Source organism: Pelodiscus sinensis, chromosome 11, assembly GCF_052426305.1.
Source record: "Pelodiscus sinensis isolate ZL-2025 chromosome 11, ASM5242630v1, whole genome shotgun sequence".
NCBI lineage: Eukaryota > Metazoa > Chordata > Testudines > Trionychidae > Pelodiscus > Pelodiscus sinensis.
The window spans coordinates 48,833,725-48,860,639 of record NC_143062.1 but is presented as its reverse complement, the minus strand read 5'-3'; the positions used below and the strand labels follow the sequence as shown (position 1 = coordinate 48,860,639).

The 26,915-nt window shown below is 41.4% G+C and overlaps 1 protein-coding gene and 1 long non-coding RNA gene across 8 annotated transcripts in view; one reads left to right on the top strand and one right to left on the bottom strand.

The window, feature by feature from the left end:
* LOC112546378 (uncharacterized) overlaps nt 1-3,219 on the bottom strand; it is a 49,667-nt gene extending 46,448 nt beyond the window's left edge. Inside the window, exon 1 of the long non-coding RNA XR_003090063.3 lies at nt 3,075-3,219. This is a non-coding gene — a long non-coding RNA (uncharacterized LOC112546378). The remainder of the gene's footprint in view (nt 1-3,074) is intronic.
* Nucleotides 3,220-3,346: 127 nt separating this feature from the next.
* CEP15 (centrosomal protein 15) lies at nt 3,347-18,663 on the top strand. 7 transcript variants are annotated; one of them, XM_075938468.2, is made up of 5 exons: nt 3,347-3,497; nt 6,278-6,362; nt 8,272-8,395; nt 15,370-15,444; nt 18,393-18,663. In XM_075938468.2, the coding sequence occupies exons 2-5, from the start codon at nt 6,310-6,312 to the stop codon at nt 18,534-18,536; spliced, it is 396 nt and encodes a 131-aa protein (XP_075794583.1). In that variant the 5' UTR covers nt 3,347-3,497; nt 6,278-6,309; the 3' UTR covers nt 18,537-18,663. The 7 variants fall into 7 exon arrangements, with proteins under 7 accessions (XP_075794583.1, XP_075794582.1, XP_075794588.1 ...); XM_075938467.2 differs by having other exon boundaries at nt 6,275-6,362; XM_075938471.2 differs by lacking the exon at nt 3,347-3,497 and adding an exon at nt 3,711-3,867.
* The last annotated feature ends 8,252 nt before the right edge of the window (nt 18,664-26,915 follow it).

Here is a 26,915-nt window from a genome sequence, read left to right as displayed (position 1 = left end):
AACAATTTTTCTCCCTTCTCTTTGTGACACCCTTTTAGATACTTGAAAACAGCTATCATCTCCCCTCTCAGTCTTCTCTTTTCTAGACTAACCAAGCCCAGTTATTTCAGTCTTCCCTTACAGGTCATGATTTCTAGACCTTTAATCATTTTTGTTGTTTTCTCTGGACTTTCTCCAATTTCTCCACATCACTCTTGAAGTGTAGTGTCCAGAAATGGACACTATACTTGAACTGAGGCTTAATCAGTGCAGAGGAGACTGGAAGAATGCCTTCTCGTGTCTTGCTCACAACGCTACTGTTAATGCATCCCAGAATCATGTTTTCTTTTTTTGCAACAGTGTCACACTGTTGACTCATATTTAGCTTGTGGTCCACTATAACTCCTATATCCCTTTCTGCAGTATTCCTTCATACACAGTCGCTTCCCATACCATAAGTGTGAAACAGATTGTTCCTTCTTAAGTGGAGTACTTTGCATTTGTCCTCATTAAACTTCATTCTATTTAACTCAGACCATTTCTCCAATTTGTCCAAATCATTTTGAATTATGACCTAATCTCCAAAGCACTTGCAACCTCTCTCAGCTTGGTATCATCTGCAAACTTAATAATCATACACTCTATGCCAATATCTAAATTGTTGATAAAGACATTGAAAAGAACCGGTCCCAAAACAGACCCCTACAGAGCCCCATTTGTTATGCCCTTCCAGTATGACTGTGAACCATTAATAATTACTCTCTGAGAATGCTTATCCAGCCAATTATGCACCAATTATAGTCACCCCATCTAGGTTGTATTTCCCTAGTTTACTGATAAGGTCATGCGAGACGGTGTCAAATGCTTTACTAAAATCTAGGTGTACCACGTCCACTGCTTCTCCCCTATCCACAAGACTTGTTATCCTATCAAAGAAATCTATCAGATTGGTTTGACATCATTTATCCTTTACAATTCCATGCTGTCTGTTACCAGCACTAGCACCGCCATGGACAGCGGCTGCTTCATGACAGCCTCTCCTGCCCTCCCCCCATGCTGCTGCCTCTGATACAGAGGCAGCAAGGGGGGGGGGAATGTGAGTAGTCAACTAAATTAACCAATAAGCACAGGATTATTGGTTAATTGACTAGTCAACTACTCGATCACATCCCTAGTTTTGAGGGTGGGAGAGGAATTAGGGCTGGGACAGGGGTTGGAGCATGCGAGAGGGCTCAGGCTCTGGGGTAGGGGCTGAGGATGAGTGGTTTGGGGTGCGGGAAGGTGCCCCAGTCTGGGATAAAAGACCTTGGAGGACAGGAGGTGAATCAGGGCTGGGACTGGTGGTTGGGTTGTGAGGGAATGAGGTCCTGGCTAGGGTTGCAGGCCTCACCCCCTTCCCCCACAAGCCCATGACCCAACCTGAAGCCCTCTCTTGCACTCTGAACCCCCCAAAGCCTGTATTTCCTCTCCATGCTCCAACACCATGCCCTAGGCTAGAACCCCCTCCCATACCCCAAACCTTTCTGCTCCACCCCCAGCCTGGAGCCCCCTCTTGCACCCTGAACCTCCCATTTCTGGCCCCACTCCAGATCCCACATCCTCCACCACAGAGCCTGTAGCCCCCCAGCCTTGACCCATGCCTGCACCCAACCCTCCTGAGCCAGCTGAAAGAGTGAAGGATGGAGGGGGAAGGACTGACGGGGAGTGGCAGGAACAGAACAAGCAAGTTCATAGGAACAGAAGAACAGCCATAGTGGGTCAGACCAAAGGTCCATCTAGCCCAGTATCCTGTCTTCTAACAGTGGCCAGTGCCAGGTGCCCCAGAGGGAGTGAACAGAACACAGAATCATCAAATGATCCCTTCCCTGTCACCCATTTCCAGCCTCTGACAAACAGAGGCTAGGGACACCATTCCTAACCATCCCAGATAATAAGTACTGATAGACCTAACCTTTGTGGATTTATCTAGGGGTTTGTTTTTTTTAACCCTATTAAAGTCCTGGTCTTCACAACATCCTCTGACAAGGAGTTCCACTGGCTGACTGTGCACTGCGTGAAGAAAAACTTCTTTTGTTTTAAACCTGCTACCTATTAATTTCATTTGGTGACCTCTAGTTCTTGTGTTATGGAACCAAGTAAATATTCACCTTCTCCACACCTGTCATGATTTTATCAACCTCTATCATATCCCAAGGATGTTAAATATCGAGTAACTGACTAAACGAATAGTCGATGCATTTTGCATTGACTATTCGATTAGTTGATCGGGTGCCTCCGCCTTTGAAGTGTAGCAACAGCACTCCCTTGACAGGTTATAGCTCCATTAGTCTCCACCATTTCGTATGTATAGCTGGGATTATGTTTTCCATTGTGCGTTACTTTGCATTTATCAGTGTTAAAATTCATTTGCCGTTTTGTTGCCCGATCACCTAGTTTTGAGAGATAATTTTGAAGCTCTTCACTGTCTGCTTTGGTCTGAAGTATGTTGAGCAGTTTAGTGTCATCTGCACATTTTTGCCCCTTCACTGTTTACCCCCTTTTCTCCAAATCATTAGTAGGTTGAATAGGACTGGTCCTAGTAGGGACCTTGGGGGACACCACTCCTTACCTTTCTGCAGTCTGAGAGCTGACCATTTACCCCTACCCTCCCTTTCCTGACTTTTAACCAGTTACCAGTCCAGGGCTATGTCGACACGCGCAGCTTTTTGCATGAGAAATGTGCAAATGAGGCTAAGCGTGGAATATCGCCGCGCCTCATTTGCATACCTAATGAGCCGCCATTTTTGCAGAAGAGGCTCTTGAGCCAGAAGGAACTGTCTACCCTGCCCCTTCTTGCGCCAGAAAACCCCTCTTGCGCAACGCCGTTATTCCCGGAACGAAGCAGCGTGGCGGCGTTGCGCAAAGAGGGGTTTTCTGGCGCAAGAAGGGGCAGGGTAGACAGCTCCTTCTGGCGCAAGAGCCTCTTCTGCAAAAATGGCGGCTCATTAGGTATGCAAATGAGGCGCGGCGATATTCCACGCTTGGCCTCTTTTGCATATTGCTGGGGCGCCTGTCGACATCGCCCAGGAGGGGACCCTCCCGCTCAGGCGACTTACTGTGCTTGACGGGCTGTGGCGAGGGCCCTGGTCTGGGATCTCCGTGCCCCTCACAGAGCTGCAGGAGGGGAGAGGCAGGGTTCCCCTCACAGACAGTTACCTGGTCCCCTCCCCCCACCCACTCTAGGCGGGAAACAGGGGCCTTCTAGCCCCTCCCCCCAACTGCCCCTGTGGCCCACCGCCCTCCGCGTGTGATTGGTTCCCCCGACCCCTCTCTCCTCCAATCAGGGTGGGACTGACCCCGCCCACCGAGGCGGAGGGACCAATGGCAGGGAGCGGCTCGCCTCCCGCCCGCCCCCGTCCTCCTCGGCGGTCGCCACCGCTCGGAGCGGCCACCGTGGCGCGCGGACGGTCGCGGACGAGCCGAAGGGGGGCGCTGCTTGCCCGGGTCGGAGGTGCCCTCCCCTCCGGCAACGCCGAATGGTACGTGCCTGCGGGCGGGCGGCCCACAGGACCCGGCGAGGAGTGGTCTGCCTCACACCCCTCCCCCATCCCGCACAGGGTGGTACGGCCGCAGGGGTGACGAAAGCGCGGCTCCAACCGCTCCGCCGCGCGGCCGTTGGCGCGCGAACGTCTTGAGGCGCTGCGTGTGGAGGCTCCGGCCGGGGCGCGGGGCTCAGCCAGGAGCTGGTGCTTATCTCCCTCCCGTCCGCCGCCCATTAGTGGCTGGGGGAGCGCCGGGCCCCCGGGCGCCTCCAGGGCCGATGCGCGGTGCCCACGCAAACGTTTTAATTTCTTTTAACCTCCGAAGAAGGGAAAAAACCGAGCGCGCAGGGTGGAAGGGCACGTTGAGGTATTTCAAGTCAGGTCAACCGGGGCTGGCTGACGACATTGGCCCCTCAGGCAGGGAGCTCAAATGCCGCCCCCAGGGCCCCTCGCCTGCCTGTGATGTGTCTTGCGCCCTCCCGCACAGCGCTCCCCATCTCTGTGACTATAGAGCGGAGCGAATACAGCGGCCCCAGCCGCAGACACAACTTCCTACACTCTGGGGCCTAGTGGCGCCCCCACGAGCCTGGATTGGGCTTTTGTGAAACGTGCTATCACGAGTGGCGGAGGTTTGTGTTTAATCTGAAACATGTCTGTCAGCAGTGCGCTCCCCTGTCACACCACGGGAGACTTTTTGTTCTTTTATTGTCTTGGAGGCGGTCGCCTCAATTCACCTGGGCTACGTCTACACTGGCCCCTTTTCCGGAAGGGGCATGTAAATTTCACCAGTCGTCGTAGGGAAATCCGCAGGGGATTTAAATATCCCCCGCGGCATTTAAATAAAAATGTCCGCCGCTTTTTTCCGGCTTTTAAAAAAGCCGGAAAAGAGCGTCTACACTGGCCCCGATCCTCCGGAAAAAGTGCCCTTTGAAGTAGGAATAAGACCCTCCGGAAAAGGGCCAGTGTAGACGCTCTTTTCCGGCTTTTTTAAAAGCCGGAAAAAAGCGGCGGACATTTTTATTTAAATGCCGCGGGGGATATTTAAATCCCCCGCGGATTTCCCTACGACGACTGGTGAAATTTACATGCCCCTTCCGGAAAAGGGGCCAGTGTAGACGTAGCCCTGGTGGTGAGGCCAGCCCTGAGAGCCACCAGGCTCTTAATACATTTAGAAGGCAGAGGCACAGCTTCTGGGTCTGAGTTGGGAATCGGCTGAATCCCAGATCACGCTGGTCCCTGGATCCACCTCTGCCTCTCCCCTTCTTCCCCCTGAGATGTTTTTGGGGGAACCGGCTTTTAACCCAGCTCCCCCCAGTGTTGGCTCCTGCTTTCCCCCCCCCCCCCCACTGCCTCTTGCAGAGGGGAGGGACTAATCAAGTTACTACTCAGTTACCAGATAAAGCATATGCTCGTCGGATTGTCGACTAGTCACATCCCCAATACAGAGACCTAAATAGAAGTGAAATTTCCCTCCCCCTCCCGCCCCATACACACACCAGACTTGTGGATTGGAGCTGTTAGTGGTACTGCTGCTGAATATCTCTTGTTACTGCATTATCTGAATACAACTGATGTTGCCCATGTTGTTCAGGGTATATGGTGCGCATGTGCATGCCCACCTGCAGTAGGATTGCTCTCACCCTGTTCTAGCTGTTTGAGACTTTGGATATTTTTATTCCCCCAGAGATCCGCTGTGCACAGTTGCAGTCAAATTTCATGTAAACTGGGTGACTTTCATTTTGTGGGCTACCCAAAGGAATGCAGACTCCTTTGAGGTGGTGTTTGTTTTACAGCCAACCACAGGGTAGGGCACTCCTTTATTGGGAGTGAGGCAGGGAATGCTTTGGGGGCAATTTAAGATAGTGAGTGGGCCGCACGAGTGGCCTTCCATCACAGTGGGCCTCAAAATTATCATAACCAAGACAGTCTGCTGGGATAGGGTAGTTTTACTAACTGCACGTGCGAACCTAGAATTAGCGGGGTGTGCGAATTGAATCGTAGCAGCACTTTGATTGGATGCAGAGGAAGCGCAAAGCTCTGACAACAATGTTGTGTGCAATCAGCATGCACATAACTTCATGTGCCCTTGCTTTATGTGTGTGTCACTTTTGTAACACTGTTAGGAAAAAAGCTGGACGAAAACCAGCAGAATCTGGCAGCCCTGCAAGTGGGTGACAATAAGCAAAATGGCTCATGGACCACAAACAGAACTCCAATGGGCCTCAGGTAGCCCACCACTGCTATAAGGTCTTTAAGCACCATGCAGATCATTCAGTATGGACACTGATGGTTTTTAGGCAACGTAGTAACATTTTAAATATATATGTTTAAATAGGGACTTGTCTTTTTTCTCTTGTTTTTAAACTAGTCATATTTTCATGTCTAATCTAAATGGTCTTTGTATATGCACAGTTTGTATGAGAATTTTAGTATAGTAGTGACATGTAAATACACATTCAGTTACATAGCTGAAAATCAAGCCCTTGTGCTGCCATTCCCCAGTACATAAAATGGGTGTAATAAGAGTCAAGAGACGATGTGAGCATGAGTCAGTAATGTATATACAGCATTTAGAACAAATAAAGTATCTAGTATTGTGATTGTCTATATAGTGTTTTATCGTTCACAATTCTGATTTCACTTTTTTTAAAGTTACTTAGGAAGGTGTCTTGCATCTAACTAGGTCTGTCTAATATGCAGCATTCTTAAATACTTAAAAGATAAGTGTTCATGTATTTCTTTGGAGAAATAATTTTAATTTTACTTTGTTTCAGTAGAGTGAAGTTGGCATTTAGATAAGTAATCAAAGATGGCGTCCTACTTAGCTCAAGAAGTTCAGCTTGCTAGAAGACATGATGAGATGTAAGTACCTGTTTCAGGATTGTGGCTTGTGTTGTAGCAACTTATGCTATGATCTTCCCAAATCTCTCAAACTACAAAGAACTGGCTGGTTGAGATAGTGTAGGGGAGACCTCCACAGACTATTTAAGTCCTGTAACAAGAGGTTGGTATTTTGATAAGGGACACTCTTCCTTTAAAAACTGTTGAGTCAGACAATAGGCTTCCAAGACTGTTGTCTTCCAGATGAGATGCACAATTGAGGACCTGAGATTTAACCTCAATATATCATCTAAATTCCAATTCAAGTAGCTTGGGTTCTGCTGCCATTCAAAACTCAAATTGTGGTTTCAATTCAATATAGTATTTTCTTCACATTGACTTCTAAAATATCAGTTTATCTTCACTGTAAACTCAGCTTTTAAAATGAATATCTTATTAAAATGAGTCAGAAAAGTTTGTCTACACTCTGACAAACTAGTCAGGAAAAGTAATCCACCCTCTTATTAGATTTGTTAAGAGTTAAGCTCTCAGGGTATGAGAACTATGACAGAAAATATTGTTTGGGAAAGTACATGTTTTTATGTATATAAAGACTACAGTAATATAATTAACATATATTTACAAGTTGATTGTAAAATTCTGACCTCTGTTACCTGCCTTTTCATAAACACTTAGCATGAAAGAATGTGTGGTGTTTGGTTAGCTCCATTATATTCATCTTCCAGTTCTCACTGGATAGTATACCTAGCAAATTAGTTAATTCTTTATGGCTGTGTCTACATTGGCACCCCTTTCCGGAAAAGGGATGCTAATGTAGACTTCGGAATAGCAAAATCCGCGGGGGATTTAAATATCCCCCGCGGCATTTGCATTTACATGGCTGCCGCTTTTTTCCGGCTTGGGGATAAGCCGGAGAAAAGCGCCAGTCTAGACGTGATTCTCCGGAAAATAAGGAATAAGAGATCCTCCGGAAAAGGGCTTATTTTCCGGAGAATCACGTCTAGACTGGCGCTTTTCTCTGGCTTATCCCCAAGCCGGAAAAAAGCGGCAGCCATGTAAATGCAAATGCCGCGGGGGATATTTAAATCCCCCGCGGATTTTGCTATTCCGAAGTCTACATTAGCATCCCTTTTCCGGAAAGGGGTGCCAATGTAGACACAGCCTACTAGTATAGCAGAGGATTGTTGCTGCAGACTGGGAAAGCTGACAAAGAATAATTATTCTGAAATTCGTGGGTCATATTTATATCTAGTGTAAGTAAATACAGCTACATTGAGTGAATTCAATGTAGAATGGTGGGGTAGTCTGCAGTACAAACAAAAATGTTTGATCATATGCATATGATACCACTTCCATCATTTAGTTATGTATGTGACTATAGTCTTATCTAGATTAGCACTTGTAAGCAGGGTTGAATTTTATGTTTAAAATGAGACACTTGAGAATCTAAGGCCCACATAAGAATGGCTCCCAAGTACCACCTGAGTGGAGGGGGCTGGAGGAAATATGACTGCATAGGGCAAGAGGTATAGTTGTCTCTGGAGATGCTGCAGGGAGTTCTTTGACTCTTGCTACATTTCTTTCAGAAAATATATTACTCATTCTTCTCCCAGTGTTGGCTTCTGAGCACTTTCAGAAGTGTTGCCATGCCTGTACTACCTCAGCCCATCCTGGCATACCTAATCGGAGATATTCAGTGCTTGTGTGCCCCCTTCCTATTTGAGGATTGCTGATTGCAGCATTATGACTGTCTCACTGCATAGGAGCACAGCGGGAAGGGTCTCCCAGTACTTTCTCCTTCCCGCAGCACACCCACACTGAAACAGGCATAATTAGGCCCATAATTTCAAAAGAATTGGCTAAGGTAAAAGGTTATTCTAGCTACTGTGCAAAATGTTCTGCCCACTTATTAAAATATTTTCCTTTGTAGACTGTCTCAGAGATCAGTATTGCTACAGCAGATGGAGACTCATCTAGGGGACAAAAAGACTGAAAAGACATTGCAAATGCTAGCAGCTGATGCAGCTTATAAAAGAAATACAGCACTTTTAAATGTAAGTTTCTGGGACTGTCAAGTGGCATGCCGAAATGTAGTGTTACAGAGATTACGTTTGTGTCTTGGTTTTTCAGGTGAAATTTGAAATATTAGGGTTCTGATTCTGGAATGTGTGCAAAATGTACTAAAGAAGTCTTTATAACCTAGGACATCACTAACTAGTCCTCACACCCTTCTCGTGAGAGCCTGGTGGGGTCCATAGTAGAGTTTCCAGAATCTGGGCTCAAGCCTGAGGCCAAACATCTATATTGCAGTTTTATAGTCTTGCAACCAGAGTCCTGTGAGACCAAGGCAGCTGATATAATGTTTTATTGCTGTGTAGACCTATCCCAAGCAAACTTCTAAATGTCTGATTACTGAGTCTTTCATTGCAGACAGACAGACAGTTCTAAGATCAAACCAAACCCCATTTGAAACTAGAACAGTCTTTTTTTTCCTGCTACCTTTGTTCTATGTCCATTCAGGGAATTTGTTCATCAAATCCACATTTTTCCAAATAATCATTAAACACCATTGCTTAGATTCAGTCTCAAGGCTGGAGTTAAAATTTGATTGATAGACTGGCACCAACTCTGTGGGTGCTCCAGGGCTGGAACACCAGTGGAAAAAAATAGTGGGTGCACAGTGCCCATTGGCGGCCCTGCCGATGAGCTCCTTCTCTCCAACTCTGCCTCCTACCCATCGGTGATCAGGTGTTTGGTGGTGTAAAGGAAGTGCAGGAGAATAGGGGGAAAGCAGGGGCAGGAAGAGGCAGAGCAAGGGTGGGATGCTCTTGAGGAAGGGGGCAGAACAGGGCAGGAAGAGGTGGTGTGGATGAGAAAGTGGCATGGAGCAGAATGGGGTGGAGCCTTATGAGAAGGGATTGAGGGAGGGCAGCGCCTGTGGCAGAGCAGGGGATAAGCACCCCCCCCCCCCCCCCCAGGAAAATGAGAAAGTTGGTGCCTCTGAATAGACCAGAGCCTTTTTCCAGTTAGCAACTTTTTATTTTTGAGTCGTCTGATTTTTCTGGGTTGTTCAAAATCTTTTAATGTCTTCTTTTTTATGAGAGGGTATATTTATTCTTGTTCAAGATATATTCACCTTGTTTTTCTACTGGATGTTGCAGTATCTTTTCAGTGTCTTTGTATCTTTGTTTTATAGACACATCTCTGGAACATTTTGGTCTCCCAGGGTATGTCTAGACTGCATGCCTTTTTCGGCAGAGGCTTTGTCGACAGATCTGTCAAAAAAGCAAGCCATTTTTTCGAAAGAGAGTGTAGATGCTCTTTTTTGAAAAAGCACAGTGTGGATACAGTAGCACCTTTTTTCGACAGAACTCTGTCGAAAAAAGGCGTTATTCCTCGTAAAACAAGGTTTACCACCGTCGACAAAACTGCCGTTTTCTGTCGACTTACTGTGGTAGTGTAGACGCAGGTATAGTTTTGTCAACAAAAGTCCACTTTTGTCGAGACAACCCTGTAATCTAGACACACCCCAATAGTGGGGATCCATCACCTCTATCTTTGAAGAAGGTCAAACTATTTCTGTTCATTTGTTTTTATTGAGCATGTTATGACAGATCATCTACTAATCCGTTGTGTACTTTTCAGAGTTAGGGGTGCTATAACCTTCCTGTATGCTTTTCAATTCTGCATATATCTTGGCTTCTTCAAAGAAAACTGGTAATTTGGTCAATAGAAGGCTCTTAATTGGATTGCAGGAAATGACATATGATACCCGCTGCTTGAACCGTCAGCTTAGAATTTTGAAACTGAAGACTTCTAACATAAGAAAGAGCACACTGTAAAGGGGGTCATCTATTACTAAGTATATCGTCACAGAACAGCACTTAAAAATAGGTTCTTTGATAAAATCCAGCAAGTTACAATGTTCATCTTTATTTAAAATAAATTAAAATATATTAGTATTTGGACTGGTTTTACACCATATTTATAGTGAGTATACAGTACTCAGATAGAAGAGAGTAAGATTGAAAATATAATCCAAGCAGTTTTTAGTTTTGTATTTCTATAGATGGTTTGAGGTGGCTAACAGATCTCTGTGGAAAAATGATATAAGGTGCTGCCCTGTTTAAATCTTGGGATTGATAGGTGGCACCATATCCATTACATAACAGTAAATGAAGGCTGCCCTTTCTCATGAAGGAGGGTCCACAGTACAATGGGCAAAAAACAAACAAACAGGAACAGCCATGCAGGTGATAGGATCAGAATGAGAATGGGACATTGGACAAGCTGGACAACACTGGAAAGTTGAGTTCTCTGTGTATAAACACTCAAGAAGTATACCATTAACAGCACCAGGCAAGCTTTCCCCCACTTCACCAATATGTCTTTGTCATGGCCTGGAGAAATTACCTGTTTTGGCAAAAAGGTGGATCATTCTCCTTTCACTCGCATCTGTTTGGGTTTTTATGAGCTACATTCCCCTCAGAGAATTTTCCTCCCACTCTGACTTCTTCCTACAGGAATTTTACACAGAAGGGAGCAAAACAAATCCAATATTGTCATCTCTGTAGCTATTTAATTTTGATACATAAATGTTTATTATACTAGGAAATAAATTACTTTCAGACAAGTGCAGCTGTTGTACAAATATTTTAGTAGGGAAATCACATTGGCATGGCCTAGATATTGTGTCTTTTTGTTGCTCCACTCTTGTTTGTGTATTTGCTGTCTATTGTCATCCAGAATACTGACTTAATGACATACAGCAAAATAATGTTTTTACTAAAAGGTACAGTATGCCTTGGGAAAAAAATTGAGGCTACTGAAAGATTAGATGGTACCTTTGCATATAGCTGGTGGCTAGGTGGGACCTGGTCTGGCATTTTTGTTTTTAAAAACAGGAGTAGAAGATTTCTCTTTTCTAGCCCTCTCCAATTTATTTGAAGTCAGCAGTTCAAAAACCTATGGCAAGTAAGACAGAATCTAGCATACTATAATATTAAGCACTAGTCCATCCCGTAACACTTTGAATAAAATGGCCAGGACTACAAGAAAAACAGTTCATGTCCCTTCTCAGAGATAAAGTAAAATGAAGGCTCTGATACATACATCATTTTAGGGTGCCAAATTCAGCTGTCATTTATACTTGCACAATCTTGGAAGAATTCCATTTAAGCCAGTCACTTCAGAGTTACACCACCATATATGAGATCAGATTTTAAACTGGTCAAGAGTTAATTCAGCATTTGTATACAATATTGTTAGTATAGTAGTTGGCCCAGATTTTCTCCTAAAATGCTCATTCTGTTACTTCACACTTTACATTTTCTGGTATATATTAAATAGCAAAGCAAATACATTAAGATTTATGAATAACAAGAAAACAAAACACTATGCACGTGCAAGTGTTTTCTGTTTTCTTTCTTGTTGTTGTTCATAAATAACAAGCTAGGATTACAGAAGTGTCTTCAGAGCTATCTCAGCACTTAATAAGTAAAGCATCTAAGTGTGGACTATAAAGATTAAGAATGTTCATTCAGGCCTTGGATTAAAGACAGTAACAGCCTTCAATTGAAAAGAGATGTTTTTAAAAGGAACAAGCATTCTACAAGTAATGTTTGCAACCCAATCCTTTCCGTTCTTTTCTAACGTACAAAGACCAAAATGTGAAAATGCCCAGTCTATTTTCACTCTGCAAGATAGGTGAAATATAAAAAATATACAGACTGTAAATTAAATTGTACAAATGCTGTGTTAATTTTAGTTAATTTGCAACACAGAAAAGGAAATGTGTTGTTGTTAAAATATGGATTTTAACCTGATATCTGCTTTTTAAATGTGTTATGAGAAAACATACTAACCTATTTGTAAAAAAAAATGTATTTTCAAATTTCCGTTTTTTCTCTTATGGATTATAAAGCAAGCTAAGTTTGAAATTTCTAGCTTCAGACATTTTTGAGCTATGTGAGCATAAAATTTCAATTGGCAGAGAGGAAAAGCGAAGGGTTTTTTTTAAGCTCACATAAAACTGAATTAATTTTATTTGCATTTCTGTTTTTTCTAAGTTTAAGCAAAAATCAACACCTCATCATGTCCGTGTATTTTTGAGTAGGCCAAATCAACAACTCCCCACATGGTAACTGTGAAATGTACAGTGCCTGGTATCAGGAACAATATTCTGAAGCTGGCACATAAATATGAACTGTTTTTTCAAGGCTCTCATATATTATTCTGCATGGATCTCTTTCCTGTTTTATTTTGTTATCAGAAAGCATCTGCAGTACTGTATGTCTGTTAAAGCTAGTATAAAATTAATATATCTAGACTTATTTATGCTGCTTTATCCTGCCAGACTATTTGTTTTGATGGTCATACATATGTTTTTATTTCTTCTATGAACACTAATGTTTTTGACACTTGAAAGAAATCATTTTGAGGAATATGATAGTAGATGGCAAATATCCTGCATAACTACAAGACTACATCTCTTTACTATAGGTTTACAGTAAGATATCAATAACATTTACTATCATAATGAGCTTGTTTCAGTATGCAAAAATGTAATTGCATTTATTATGCTTGTCAACAAATAAGTGCTAATTTGAACCTTGTTTATAAAAACACATATGGAGACGAGTTATGGGGGGAATATAATGGGTGAAATTTGCCACACCTGCACAAAAGCTGGGTATTCATGCTGTAGATCAGCAGTTCTCAGATTTTGGCAAACAGAGGACCCCCTTTTTTTATTTGGGGACCCTCTATCCCTTCTCCTAGGCCCCATCCTCTCCATCCCCATTCCTCTGTCACTTGCTTTTTCCCATCCTCATTCAGTTTCACCAGGCTGGGGTAGGGGGCTGAGGCTCCGGCTAGGGATATGGGCTTTGGGGTGGGGCCATGGATGAGGGGTTTGGGGCACAGGAGTATATGGGAGGGTGTTTGGTTATGGAAGGGGACTCTGGGCAAGAGCAGGAGGTTAGGAGGTAGGAAGGGGTGCAAGTCTTGATGGCACTTAGTGTGACTCCCACAAAGCAACAGCCAGGTTCCTGTGGCCCCTAGGTGGAGGCGTGAACAGGGAAGTTTCATTCACTGCCCTCATGCCCGTAAGCACCACCACCCCACCCACACACCCCTCATTGCTCGCAGTTCCCATTGGGATCTGTGAAGCCAGCACTTGGATGGGGGTAGTCCGTGGATCCTCCCTGGCCACCCATGCATCTAGGAGCCACAGGGATGGAGCTAGTAATCAGTTCTGCAAGCCACACAGAATCAGGGCAAGTAAGGAGTCTGCCTGGGAGGGAGGAGGAGGAGTTGATGAGTATGGCCTGTGGACCCCCATGATCTGTGGACCCCTGTTGGGAAAACATTGCCCTAAATGAGTGGAGCACAGAGAGTCTAAGGAGGCAAAATCTGCACAGCAACTGTTTCAGACCAAGGCTGGCATTAGCAGGCACATCTGCTCCAGAGGGCTTTGACCCACAGTCCTGCCCCATCCTATCCTATCCCCAATGTGACCTTCCACGCTTATATGGGACCAGCATGGAGATCCTGTCTTTAGCATGTATCAGGTACACAGGCCTGACTGACAATTTTGCTTGCAGTCCCATATTGTGCAGCCTCTGTTTGGGACCTAAGTAGCATTGAGGGTCTTGCACCAGAATTGAGTTTCATTTAAACTGCAGATGTTTCAAGTCTTGCCCCACAATGCACAGCTTGGCCCAAAATTTTTCCACAAAGATGAATGTTTTCACTTTATAGAGTAAAAAAAAAATGAGTTCTTGTCCCACTGAACACAGGAGGACATTCTGGCTGCACATGAGATAAAAAGGTAATTTTAATGTGTACAGAATTTTTATATAAATAATAGTCCAAAACATTTTGCCATATTAGATAGTAGAATTAAATGATAAGCAACAGCAAAGCGAGGGCAGAGGAAATAACTATTACTTTATTTTAATCTTGTTCTGCAGGAATTTTAGGCCAGTTTCTGCAACCCTTACTCATGTTGAGTAGCACATACACAAGTATTCCAGTTGGCTACTACTCAGTATGAGTAATTGTGTTTGGGTTCTCCTATAGACCTGCTCCTCCAGAATCTCACTGTTCTGAGCAGCAGTGGCAATATATCTTTGGGAAGTCCCTTTGGGGAATTTCCTCACTCATTTATTTTTTTATGGTGTGCTCTTCACACCTGCTTTGTGCTCCCAACTCTGCCATCTGCTATGTTTTCCTCCCCACCCCCCTCTTCTCCTTGGCTCCTTCTCACCCATCTCCCACGCCCCTTTCCATCTCTTCATCTGCCCAAAAGCCCTGCACTCCATCCCTTCAGTGCCTGGCTATGGAACTAAGCCCACAAGAAAGGGTTACAATTTAAAAGTGTCTTTTCAAATTGAATCTAGGCCTCTGTGAACCCAACACATGTCTATTGGGCAAGTGGAAGCCCATGTGCAGATTTTATAAGAAAGCTAAGAGAGGTGTGTTGTCATCTGAGTTTGAATGTCTGGTGAACAGCTTGCTGCATCTCTACAATTTTGTGCACATGTTATGCATGCATATTAGCAAGTCATCTTTGTCTTGGGGAAGACAAGATCTTGAACACAATTTGCTTAGTTACTTTATAGCTACAGTAGATAGAATACATGTTTTGATTAATCTCTGCAACACAGTGAAAACTACTCTCCTTTTTTCTGTATTGTCATAAGAAAAATAGTATAACTCTAAATCATCTTTGTTTGAAGCGAGATTAAATATGTAGTAGGAGCTATGTATCGGAACATATCTAGCAAAGAAAAAATTCTTACAGCCAGGAAATGTAAGAAAGTTCAGCAGGCTTTTGCAAAGCTTCCACTGTATTAGTGTTCTTGTCAAAAGCAAAGAGACCACAGGATTGATGGCTGAACATAATTCAATTTCCAAAGATATCAATACAGTGCTTTTTAGGTAAATTAAATTCACTTAAAAGGCAAGGAAATGTATATGTTGTCTGATTGTCACCTGCAACTTGTCAAACTCTTATTTTAAACAGGATATAGAAGCAGCAGAAAAGAGGCTGCAAGCAGGAGTACATCTACAGCCACATCCCAATATTGTTAAGATTGAAGTGAGTCCTGAAATAAACTCCATCCTTTCATTTACTATGTACAAAATAATTCCCTTTTTCTAAAGCATATTCATAACGTAAAAATAATTGATTGTGAAATTGGCTTGTATAGCCAAAGGGGTGTATATTGTGCAGTAGGCTGAACCTAAATGCAGGGTCAAAGTCTCTAGATTTTGCAGTAGCCTGAGGGAAATTCTCTAGCAGCTTCCAATATTTTTTTACCTGAGGTTTTATTTATTTAAATATGAAAATGTATAATTCAAGAATCAGAACCTTTGTAGTTTTTATTTCAATATTAAACTCAGCTTATTTCATACCATCCTAAAAACTGAAAGTGTAAGTTTACCACAGATTGTCATCTTTAGGTTTGAGTCAACAACCTATTAAGATGAATGGGGAAGTTCACACTTGTCAGAGCTATTGTGTGTAAGGATGGTTGGGAACTTGTGAAGATATCACTGTGCAGTCACAGTTGGTTCACATTTTCAGGATTTTCTTTCAAACCACTATGGCTAGAAGCATAATTTTTTAAAAAATTAGAATTGATTGTTTTGGAGCATAAGTCTACAGAAAAGGGTGACTTCCGCCATGGTTAAGTACACAGGATGCTGCTTATAGTTAGTGCCTTCATTCAATTAATATCCTGAAGTCCTGAATATCCTAGAAGAGGAAAAGAATTATATCAACCAAACTGTACTTTAAAAATTCTTGTTATAGTGATGAAGGTGGTAGCATGCTTTTTTTTAATGGCCATATAACTTTAAAATAAATAGGGACTTTTTTGAATTTGTTGGGTACTAAATATGGCCTATCTCGTGTCCTGCCCTTCCCCCTTCACTGAAATAAAAATCAGACTCAAAATATAAATGTACATAATGTATACTGCACAGTAATTTGGGAAATGAAGCTGTTTACAATGAGCTGATTATTTTAGTAAAAATATTAAATAGTATTAAAAAGTTTATAATATATTTTAAGTTGCAACTTGCAAATAAAGTTAATGTGCTGGCTGACAAATTACTTAAAAGTAAAAAAATAGAACCAAGCTATTTAAGCTGAGTCTATAAAACAGGGCATGGTCCTGCAAGCACTTACGCACATGAATAGTTCTGTAGTGTTCAGTAGAAATATGCATATGCTAAAGTTAAGTGTTTGCAGGAAAAGGCCTAAATTTATTCTGAAGATATACTTATTACATAAGCCATAAATGCCTGCATGTGTGCTGCAAATACAGTTTTAGTCCTTGATAATTTAAAATGGTCACCTATGCATGGAAGGTTTTAGCAGCGTCTGTCTGTATTAGGCCTGAAGTCCCAACACTAGAGAGTTTTGACATTCCTAGTACTGGTTCAATCACTGTGAAGAACTGTATACCATGGCATAGCAAATTCTGCAGAAAAATTTGATAGTAGTTGCGCCAAATGGGTACAGATTTTAAAAAATATGGTGTAGATACTTTTAAAGTATGGATAAAACGGATAAAAGTCAGACAATTCGTATTGGTTACTGATAGAAGCAGTATTGATTTTTGCCTTCAGCCTTCCCACCCAATTGTGTGAGTTATGGGAGAGTTGTGTTACTATTTCAAGGGGAAAAATCACATATTTAATCTTCATATATATTTTAAGGAGAGGATACTTAATAGCAAGAAAGGAAAAATATCTTTCATATACAAAATTGGCTGTCCACATTCTTTCCAATAAAACCTTCATAGGATATATATGACACTCTCTTAGTACATATACCCGCTGTGATTTTTACAATTGATTATAATGGGTCTTTAACTTAGCAGTCCAAGTATAGATTTATGTGATTTCATATAAAATTTCAAACAAAGTCTAGTGAGTAAATATACTTTTTAGATTATGTATAGAAACTATGTCTGAGTTATACATATAAACCAAAATAGTTACCAAATAGTCCAGCACTTCCAAAGGAGTAATTTACGAGGTATCACGTGTGGGCACCAAAATATGTATTTATCTAGGTAAATAAAAATGGTTTGTTCTTTGTTTAAAAGCCTACATTTATATGTTTAAGATATGTACAAATGTTTTGCTAGAAAAGAAGTTTCTAGCTCATATTGAACAAAGCATTTAAGAAGCGCTTCAAGTAAAGCACATAATTTGCTAATTTTGGACCTGAGTCTCTGACTCTTAACTGAAGTATTTTTGGTCCATTAGTATAAATTGTATTTAGGAGTTACAATTATTTCATCCATAAACATTTAAAAATATGTGCTCAGGATGCCTCTGTTAAATGGGGTATTTTTTCTGTTCTTCAGTTGGAAAAACTGACACAGAAGTTACACCTCTTATCCAAGACCCTAGAACAAGTGCATGTCAGAGCTGTGGTTAGAAATCAGAAACTTCTGGCTATTACTCTGTTTTTTAGACCACAAGAATGCTGGCTGTGCATGTTTTCTTTCTTGAGCTAAGTACTGGAACCAATTACATTATCCTGGATTTATTCATTGCAAAATTAAGCTCACAAATATTTTTGTCAGCATTAATACATTATTTGTTTGTTTATAGCATTAAACAATAAATTTATTTTTTATCTCAAAACCTTGCTAAACTAAAATTATAATGATAATATTTAGGCATGAGAAAATGTTTATGGTTTACAGAAACATGACTACAATTCCATGACTATTGATGCTACCATTATGAGTTCCCTGTCTAATATAGTATCCACCACAAGAGGGCAGATTCAGTCACTGCATAACTAACTCTGGAAGGTGAAATTCTGCCAACTTCGGTTTCATTGTGTAAGTGAGGGATTGGAAATTTGGTATCCAAATAGTTTAGTCTTTTTTTAATTGCTTCACACATAAGGCAGGCTTTAATAACACATTGCATGTGTGTACTGTTTCGTGATAAACTGGTAAATGGATTAAATTGTGAAGCAAAATTAAATTACTTATTGTTGCATTATATCTTTCTTAGACTCTCTATTGGGCATCAGTAGAAGAATCTATTCCTAAGTGGGAGCAGTTTCTTTTAGGAAGAGCACAAACACCTGTTGGTTTTAAGAAAAAGAAATCTTCAGAGTATAACATAAGTCATGCAAAAGTTGCTGCACAAAGATGAAGAGGAAACAAAAGAGAAACTACCTTTTGACTTCAGTGGGAAAAATAATCCTGTACAGACAACCGCATATAAGGCCATTGAATTGCACTTAAATTTATGTATATTAAAATTAATCATGTTTGATGGATTTTTCTAGTTGTATCTGCATGGAAGAATTCAGCTTATCTATAGTCTGCCAGCTCGAGGAAGCTCAGAATAACATTCTTGTGGTGGGAGGAACAATCCTTCTTGAAAATGACTTTATAAGATCATAAGTGAGACACACTAGTATGTGGAAACCCACCAGTACAATTGCCTCTTTAAAATGAGTGGAATCTTAGGCTATGTATAATCCTTCACTTTTACATTTAAGTATGTTATATATGATTCCACCTTTATTTTCTTTAACCTCCTTTGTCACAGTGGGAGTTTATTCTGGCAGAGGCAAGCAATTTACACCAGGTCGAGGGGGAAGCTTTAGTTTATGGCTGGGATCCTCTATAGGAGCCCATTGGAAGGATGCAAAGGGCACATACACTCAGTCTGTATATCTCCAGTTTTCTCTGATCATGTCAGTGACCTTGATTTGGGAGGTGGGGGCTGTGTTGGTCTCCCCCACAGGCAATTGCAGTTTCTGTTCCACTAGCTGCTGCTGCACACTCTTTCCCTGACTGACTTCCCACATGAAGTTCTAGGCCTGGTTTGTGAAAACAAAAGCCAATGTGAATCTGGGTTGGATCCAGCCATGAAGTTAATTTTGTAGACATTGAAGTGATATTTTAACACGTTTCCTTTGTAGTTTTAAGCCATCGCTTTGTGTCACTTTCATTTTGTTAATGTAAGCAACAGACATCATTTATGGATTAGGCCATGGGAGGTAGGGAAGAACCAGGCAGAAAGCCAGCCCAGTCGAGCAGCCCACCAAAGATTGCAGATACTGGAATAAGGAGGTGGGGAGCTTGCTTTCTATGGCAGATTGAGGACAGTTTCTCAGCCTTGTGCTACAAATGTGGAAGGCCAGTAAGTGGTTTTTTGTTTGCATATGGTTAATTATTGGTATTCGCTAAGTGCCTAGGAGCCTTCATCATGGGCCAGGACCCTATTGTACTAGGTGCTGTAAAAACACAACAAAAAAGACAGTCCTTGCCCAGTCTGAAGCCAACCCCTTGATAAGTTAGTATGCCTAGGAGCCAACTTCCATTGCTTTTTGCATATGCTGAAAGACCCAATTCAGAATGAAATCCTTTCAAGTAAATGACTCGGAGGTTTTTGTGCTTTTTCACTCTTCAATAGCGAAGATGCATGGTGGACATTCGGGGGGGCGGGGTTCCTCCAAAATTGGGACTTGAGTAAAGAAGCTCAATAGAAAGCAATTTCAGTAAAGGATGATTACTTTTCCCCTAGGTCAAGAAGAATTCATGTACATGGTTATATGGAATGGGGTGTGCAAACCACTCCAGTTAGATACAGACTAACCAAATTAATTACTAGAGACTATTAGGAATTATGAGCCTCCCATACCCTGTTATTTGCTAGTGGGGGGGGGGGGGTCTATCTTTCCCTCACCTGCTGTTAAGTATTTATGGGGGGAGGTGTCCTATCCTTTTATCTTATTTTTTTTGTGCATTATGAGTGAATGATTTAGAAGCATCTTTCTTCTACTCCCTTACTAACCTCTACAAAAATGTCACAGCCCAAACAAGTCTGATCACAGCCTTTGCATTGCTCCTTGAGTGGTGCACCTTCTGAAATGTGCCGCTAGAGCATTACATGCATTTAATTAATCAAATAGGATTTAATTATCCTTTGCTGACTGATTAGTGGTGAGGAATTCATTGTCACAGAATATGGAGCAGCCTCTTCAGCTGGAGACCGCAGGAAGTCTGAACAGTTTGCAAGGGCCAACCCCTGCAGAAGCTATTTTCTGCTAGATCAGGCCCTTCATTTTCTGAATTTAAATCACTTAAAGATTGGCCAAAAAATTTTTTCCTCCAGCTGTACTTTAAAATGACTTTACATTTTCCATGGAAATGTTCAAAGTTCATGTGAAACTTTTTTTATTGAAGTGTCCATTAATTTGATAAGTTTTTACAGAAACTGCCATGTTAGAAATATCCTGTTGAGTGGGTGTTGGTGTTTGTAACAATAACGTTGTTTTCATAATATGTGATGGCAGATTAGCACGCTTCTCTGCAGTGTTGCTAACAGTTGTAATTAAGGAATAAACAGTAAAGGGTGTCAGTCCGATGACAATTCCATCTATAGTGTCACAATACAAAATGTCACAAAATATTAGAACCGTTATATAACTACAAAAATATCAAATTAGGCTTTCATCTTAGAAGCAGAATGCTTAAAAAAAACTAGCGTAGAGACTGAGACAGAACAATGAGTAAGTATAAAATTGCAACAAAGACAAATTGGTATTATTTTGCTCTCTAAGATTACAATGTTGTTCTGAGCCATACAGTTGATTTAACAGTAGTGCATGCAGATTTCTAGTTCTGGAGCTCTGAAAGTGTAAATCCAGTCAGATGCAGGTGTGAGGGAAAGGAACAATTTTTATTCAGTGGTTAATTTACTAGGAAAAGACCTAGATTCTATTCCCTATCCTGCCAAAGATTTCAGGGCAACATCTACAAAGGCATTTAAATGACTAGTTACATGTGCCCAACTTGAAAATTGAGATCCTTAAAACTGGTATTCCGTCCTGTAGATGCCGGAATTCCAGGAGTGCTGAAGATCCTGTTGTGCCCATTTTCAAGCCCACCTTAAGTCCAGATGCTATCATGCTGTTCAGAAAGCTCCTGCTTAAATCCCAGCAGGATTCACAACATAAGCATTTCCCTTGCCTGAGCTGGTAGCAATTCTCAGAGTGTGTCTGCCCTGCAACTAGACACTCATTACTAGCTGTACCAGCAAACTTGGGCTTGCTGGTGCTCTCTGACTTGAGGGCTGTTTCATTGCTGCATAAACATCTGGACTCAGAATAGAGCACAAACCCTGCAATGGGAAGGATGTCTAGAGGTCTGCATAACAGTGAAAGAGCCCTGAGTCCGAGTCACTTGGTACAGGCCAACTGAAGGTTTTTCTTTGCTGTGTACTAGGGATGTAACAGGATAACTGTTTAACGGTTAACTGATAAGCCTAGGCTTATCAGTTATCATAAATGGTCACATGCAGGCTTCCGTCTCGCCTGGGGAGCCATCTGCCACCCTGTGCTGCTGGTTCTATATCAGAGCCTGCAGTGTGGGGCAGCAGCTGGTTCCCTAGGAATGGGGCAGGAGCAGAGCCAGAAGCCGATAAGCGCCATGCTGTGGGTGCATGTAACCGTATAACCACTGAAATTTTAGCAGTTACATGGTTACCCAGTTACCTGCTTTTTAACATCCCTACTGTGTACACATATCCTCAAAGGCCCCTTAGAAGATCCCAATGAAAGAGAATGGGAGTTAAGTTCCTAATTCTGATTTTTGCTTTTGAAAAATCTCTCCCTAAAATGTGAAAATAACCAAGTAGTATTCAAACCCCATGAAATGTATTTGCTTCAGTTCATCTGAAAATGACAACTAAACATGTTGAAATTGTGAAATGTTGATTCAGGGAAAGAATTGTATTCCCAGATGAAGGGTGTTTGATTGTATGTAGTTAACAGCTTCAGATATTTTAACATTTATTTATTTTAGTTAATTTCAATCAATTAAAAGTGGGGTGGGGAACCTAAAGATGCAGTCCCCGGCTTGCCTGAATTTGGCCCCCCCAGCACTGAGGAGCCTTCTCTGGCACTTCACGGCCCCCACCCCCACCATCTTCCTGCACGTCTGGAGCATACAAAATTTACTAGCCTGGGCTCCATCTGGTTCTGGTGTGTGAGGGGAATGTAGCCAGTGTCTTTCTCCTCAGTTGGGGGGCCACATCAGTGAGGATTTTTTTTTCATATTTGTGTATGGCCCCTGACTGATTTTTCTGTGAGGCAGTGGCACAAAAAAGGTTCCCCATCGCTGAATTAAACCCAATTCAGTCTTTTGGAAAAACGTAAACATCTTGCAGCACCTTAGGGTACGTCTAGACTACAGGCTTTTGTCGACAAAGCAAGCTGCTTTGTCAACAGAGTGTAGACGCAAAGGACAGTGTAGATGCAATAACGCCTTCTGTCAACAGAACTCTATCGACAAAAGGCGTTATTCCTCATAGAATGAGGTTTACTGCCATCAACAAAACTGCCGAGTTCTGTCGACGTTATGTCGACAGAACTCGGCGGTAGTGTAGAAGCAGGTATAGTTTTGTCAACGAAAGTCCACTTTTATCGACAAAACTCTAGACACACCCTTAGCAACTAACAAAACATTTAGGGTACGTCTAGACTACATGCCTCTGGCAACATAGGCATGTAGATTAGGCTACCCGGCATAGGAAAATGAAGCGGCGATTTAAATAATCGCCGCTTCATTTAAATTCAAATGGCTGCCATGCTGAGCCGATCAGCTGTTTGTCAGCTCAGTGCAGTAGTCTGGATGCTCCGCGGTCGACATCAAACGCATTTGTTGACCTCCCAGGTATGCCTCCTGGGATGAGCCATTTAAATTTAAATGAAGCGGCGATTATTTAAATTGCCGCTTCATTTTCCTATGCCGGTTAGCCTAATCTACATGCCTCTGTCGCCAGAGGCATGTAGTCTAGACGTACCCTTAGGGTATGTCTACACTTGCACCTTCTTTCGAGAGAGGGATGCAAATGAAGACATTCGAAATTGCAAATGAAGCCGGGTTTTATATATCCCATGCTTCATTTGTATATTCGTGTTATGGTGCTATTTCAAAATAACAGATGCTGTTAAGACGTGGTTATTTCAAGAGAAAACCCTTCTTTCGAAATAACTGGTATACCTCATTGTATGAGTAATTAGGGTTATTTCAAGAGCAGGGTTTTCTCTCGAAATAACAGCATTTTAACAGCATCTGTTATTTCGAAATAGCGCCATAACGTGAATATGCAAATGAAGCACGGGATATTTAAATCCCGGCTTCATTTGCAATTTCGAATGTCTTCATTTGCATCCCTCTCTCAAAAGAGGGTGCAAGTGTAGACATATCCATAGATGGTATCGTGAGCTTTTGTGGGCACAACCCACGAAGGCTCATGATACCATCTACATGTTTTGTTAGTGTCTAAGGTGCTTCAAGTTGTTTTTTTTAAGTTGTTCCAGTTAGTCTGTAACTGGGCTACCCCTCTGTAGGTCTTTTGGGTTGTGATTCAGTAAGGATTTTAAGTGTTCAGAATGTTGAAGCTTAAATTGAAAACAATACTGATGATGCTAAACTCACCCTCCCTTTGGAGACAGAGGAAATTGAAATTCCAGATTGTTTAGAGGCTATGGCCTTGGAAGCAACAGAAGTACAGCTACTCTAGGGCATAGAAAATTGTCAGGGAATATATCTAGTCAACGCAGGACAATCCATAGAACAAGAACAGAAGGAAAGCATCCTGAACTGAGAAGGCAAAGATGGCAAGGGCCTGCATGTCTCTGCCTGTGGAACAACAAAAGGAAATGGGGCAGAAATACAAACTGCAAGGCAGCTGAAGTGAACTAAAGCCCTCCTTTACTTGAGTGCTGCGCTCAAGGCTTATTGTCAGCACTGAGGACAATCACGCTTGCTCATGCAGCATTTAACAGACATTGTCAATCACTGTTGATATTTTGCTAGGGTTACTGTTGGTCATCAGTGTCTTAAATTGCCATGTATCTCAGCTCTAATTAAAGACAGCATTTAAATCTGCTTAACTTTAAGCATGTGCTTAAGTCTTACTGACTCCAATGGGATTTAAGCCTTTGCTTAAATGCAGTCCTGAATAGGGATGCTTTCCTGATCCCAGGCCATTATTTGAAGCATATAATTTCAAGTAACCATCCACATCTCTGAGTAACCATCATCTTTTTTTAATTAGCTAATATAGTTTTCTTAAATTTTTAAGTGCTTTTTTCACTCAGCACATGCTGCACTACCCCTGTTCTCTCAGGTTCTCCTGGCATGTCCTTTAGTGCTAGTAAAGCTTAAGCCACATAGTCCATGGCCCCAAGCTCCTTACTGAAATATATTGAGAAAAGCGGTGGGGAAAACAAATGACTTTACTGTGTGCGGATGAGTGCTCATAAGAAGGGATTCTGAATCACTTTATTTTTTAAGTCTATGCATTGATGAGTAACGATTATACTAACCTAAGAACGCAGCCTGATTCATTCCCATGTCATCACCTCCACCACCACATTTCCTTAGCTGTACACCTTCTTGATCACTGTTCAGGGAAGGTTAGGTATTTCTGTTGGATGAAAAATCCTTTTTTTCCTGAATACTTTCTCAAGCTTTTTGTTATTTTCCAATATGATACAATATTTATAAAATAAGAATTTTTATTAAATTGTAATTGTATTTCATCCTTTTTATGGTATCATCAGTTGTTTATATTCAATACCATATTTCCATCGAGACTGGGAGCTCAATTTTACACCTCAGGCTGCAGTTTTACACACACAACCTCACACACCAAGGTGGGGTGCTCAAACTGCTTTTGTGAATGATGTCAATGAGATGTCAGAAATGCTCATTTGAACTTCTGTTCATTAAAAAACAGTTTTAGAAATTGAGTGTAATTTTAGATATTGTTTCTGGAAATGTGTTCCTTAGAATTTATTTACTAGAGAACAAATTATTATTATTTTTTACTTTAATCGGTACATTTATAGCCACTATACAAGATACACAGCTGTTACTTGTCCCTAGGAGTCTTATAAAGATTTGAAGTGGCGCTGCCATTTTTTGAAGTTGAAGTAAGGTGTGAGCCGCATGGCACAATGATTATTTTTGTGTAACATCAGATGTATAGCTTACGGTAGGGGCTACTCTGGCTTCAGAAGACCAGTATGGCAACACCACTGATTTAACATTGGTTCTTTGAAGTGCAATGCAGTGCTGAATTTAGCCCAGTGAGTACAAGAATACAAGAGACTATCTGCAAAAAAATTGCTAATTTAAAATAATATTTCTTCTCCTGAATTCTCATTAGACACTGAATTGAAGAAGTTAAAGTCTTGTATGGAGATTGGAATTTCAGAAGTTTATTGCTGAGAAAAATCACATTCTGTCAAACCTAAAGTGGAGGTGACCTGTCTGGTGTTCACGGTTTTATTTCACAACATTGACACAATCAAGTAGTTGATTATCTAAGGTATCTTATTACCAGCAACATATGGATTTTAAAGTGCCCTTGTGAAAGAGACAGATGCAAAAAAAAATTTGTTTTGGATCTACGTGCAATGTGAAGTTTTTGTCCATGCAACATGTGGTAACATACAAATGGGGGATTTGTTATTCTTTCTAAAAACAATGCTAAAAAAGCTCTTGAGAATGCTGTAAACTTCACCCATGGCACACATTTTCTGATTGCCTTTTGTGTGAGCCACATCACAGAAATTTGTCATCCATATTACATATATGTTAGTAAGGAATATAATCCTCCCCTTCAATAACTTTTCACCCAGGAATTATAAGCTTAAAAAATATTTGGTTTGTTCTTTCTCCTGATTCCTTCTCATATGAATTAAAGGCCCCTATCTGAAAGGCCATGGAATACCATGAAGTTTGTTTACATCATGCTCTTGACAGAAATAGAACCACAGCCAGATTTCATAAGATTGTTTTGTAAATATATTGTAAATTAATAAAAATAATGTTTATTCTCCTTTAAATAAATGACTGCTTGTTTGGTCAGTTTACAGTTTATGCCCACAGTCAATGAATACCTGTCAAATATGCTGGGTTATTTTGCAAAACAGGTTTTGTTTCTAGGCTTATATTTCTATATCTGCAATTATTGGCATGAATATGTCCCCGATCACATCATTCAAAGCTCTTTGACTCTTGTTCTGTAAAAGGTTCTGGTGGATAATTTGCTTAAGTGAATTGAATGCCTGTAGCTTTGTTTAAATTACTATCCAGACTGCATGCTTCTTCTTGCTTTGGCCACAAAATACATGGTTGTTTTGCTTCTGCTCAAAGACTTTTCTTACGAACAGAGGCAACTGGTTATCTGAGACAATGGAGCTGCTTTAAGTTAGACACATGAGGCTTAAGAAAGCCGAAAGCCAAGATGCTATAAAAGGAGCATTACTCCTTCATTTTTCTGGAGCTTTGAAATGAGACAGAACAGGCTCATTCAAGGTCTAAACTATGGAAAAATAGGGGAATGTTTATATTTCAAAGGAAGGTTAAATGTTCTGGGCCGGACATAAAGTATATGCCAAAAACGCTAACTAAAGAAATCTTTGTATAGTTGTGATCACTTAATAGCAATGATAATTCAAATGGAACAATAAATTAGTCATTGTGTTTCCCTGCAGATAAG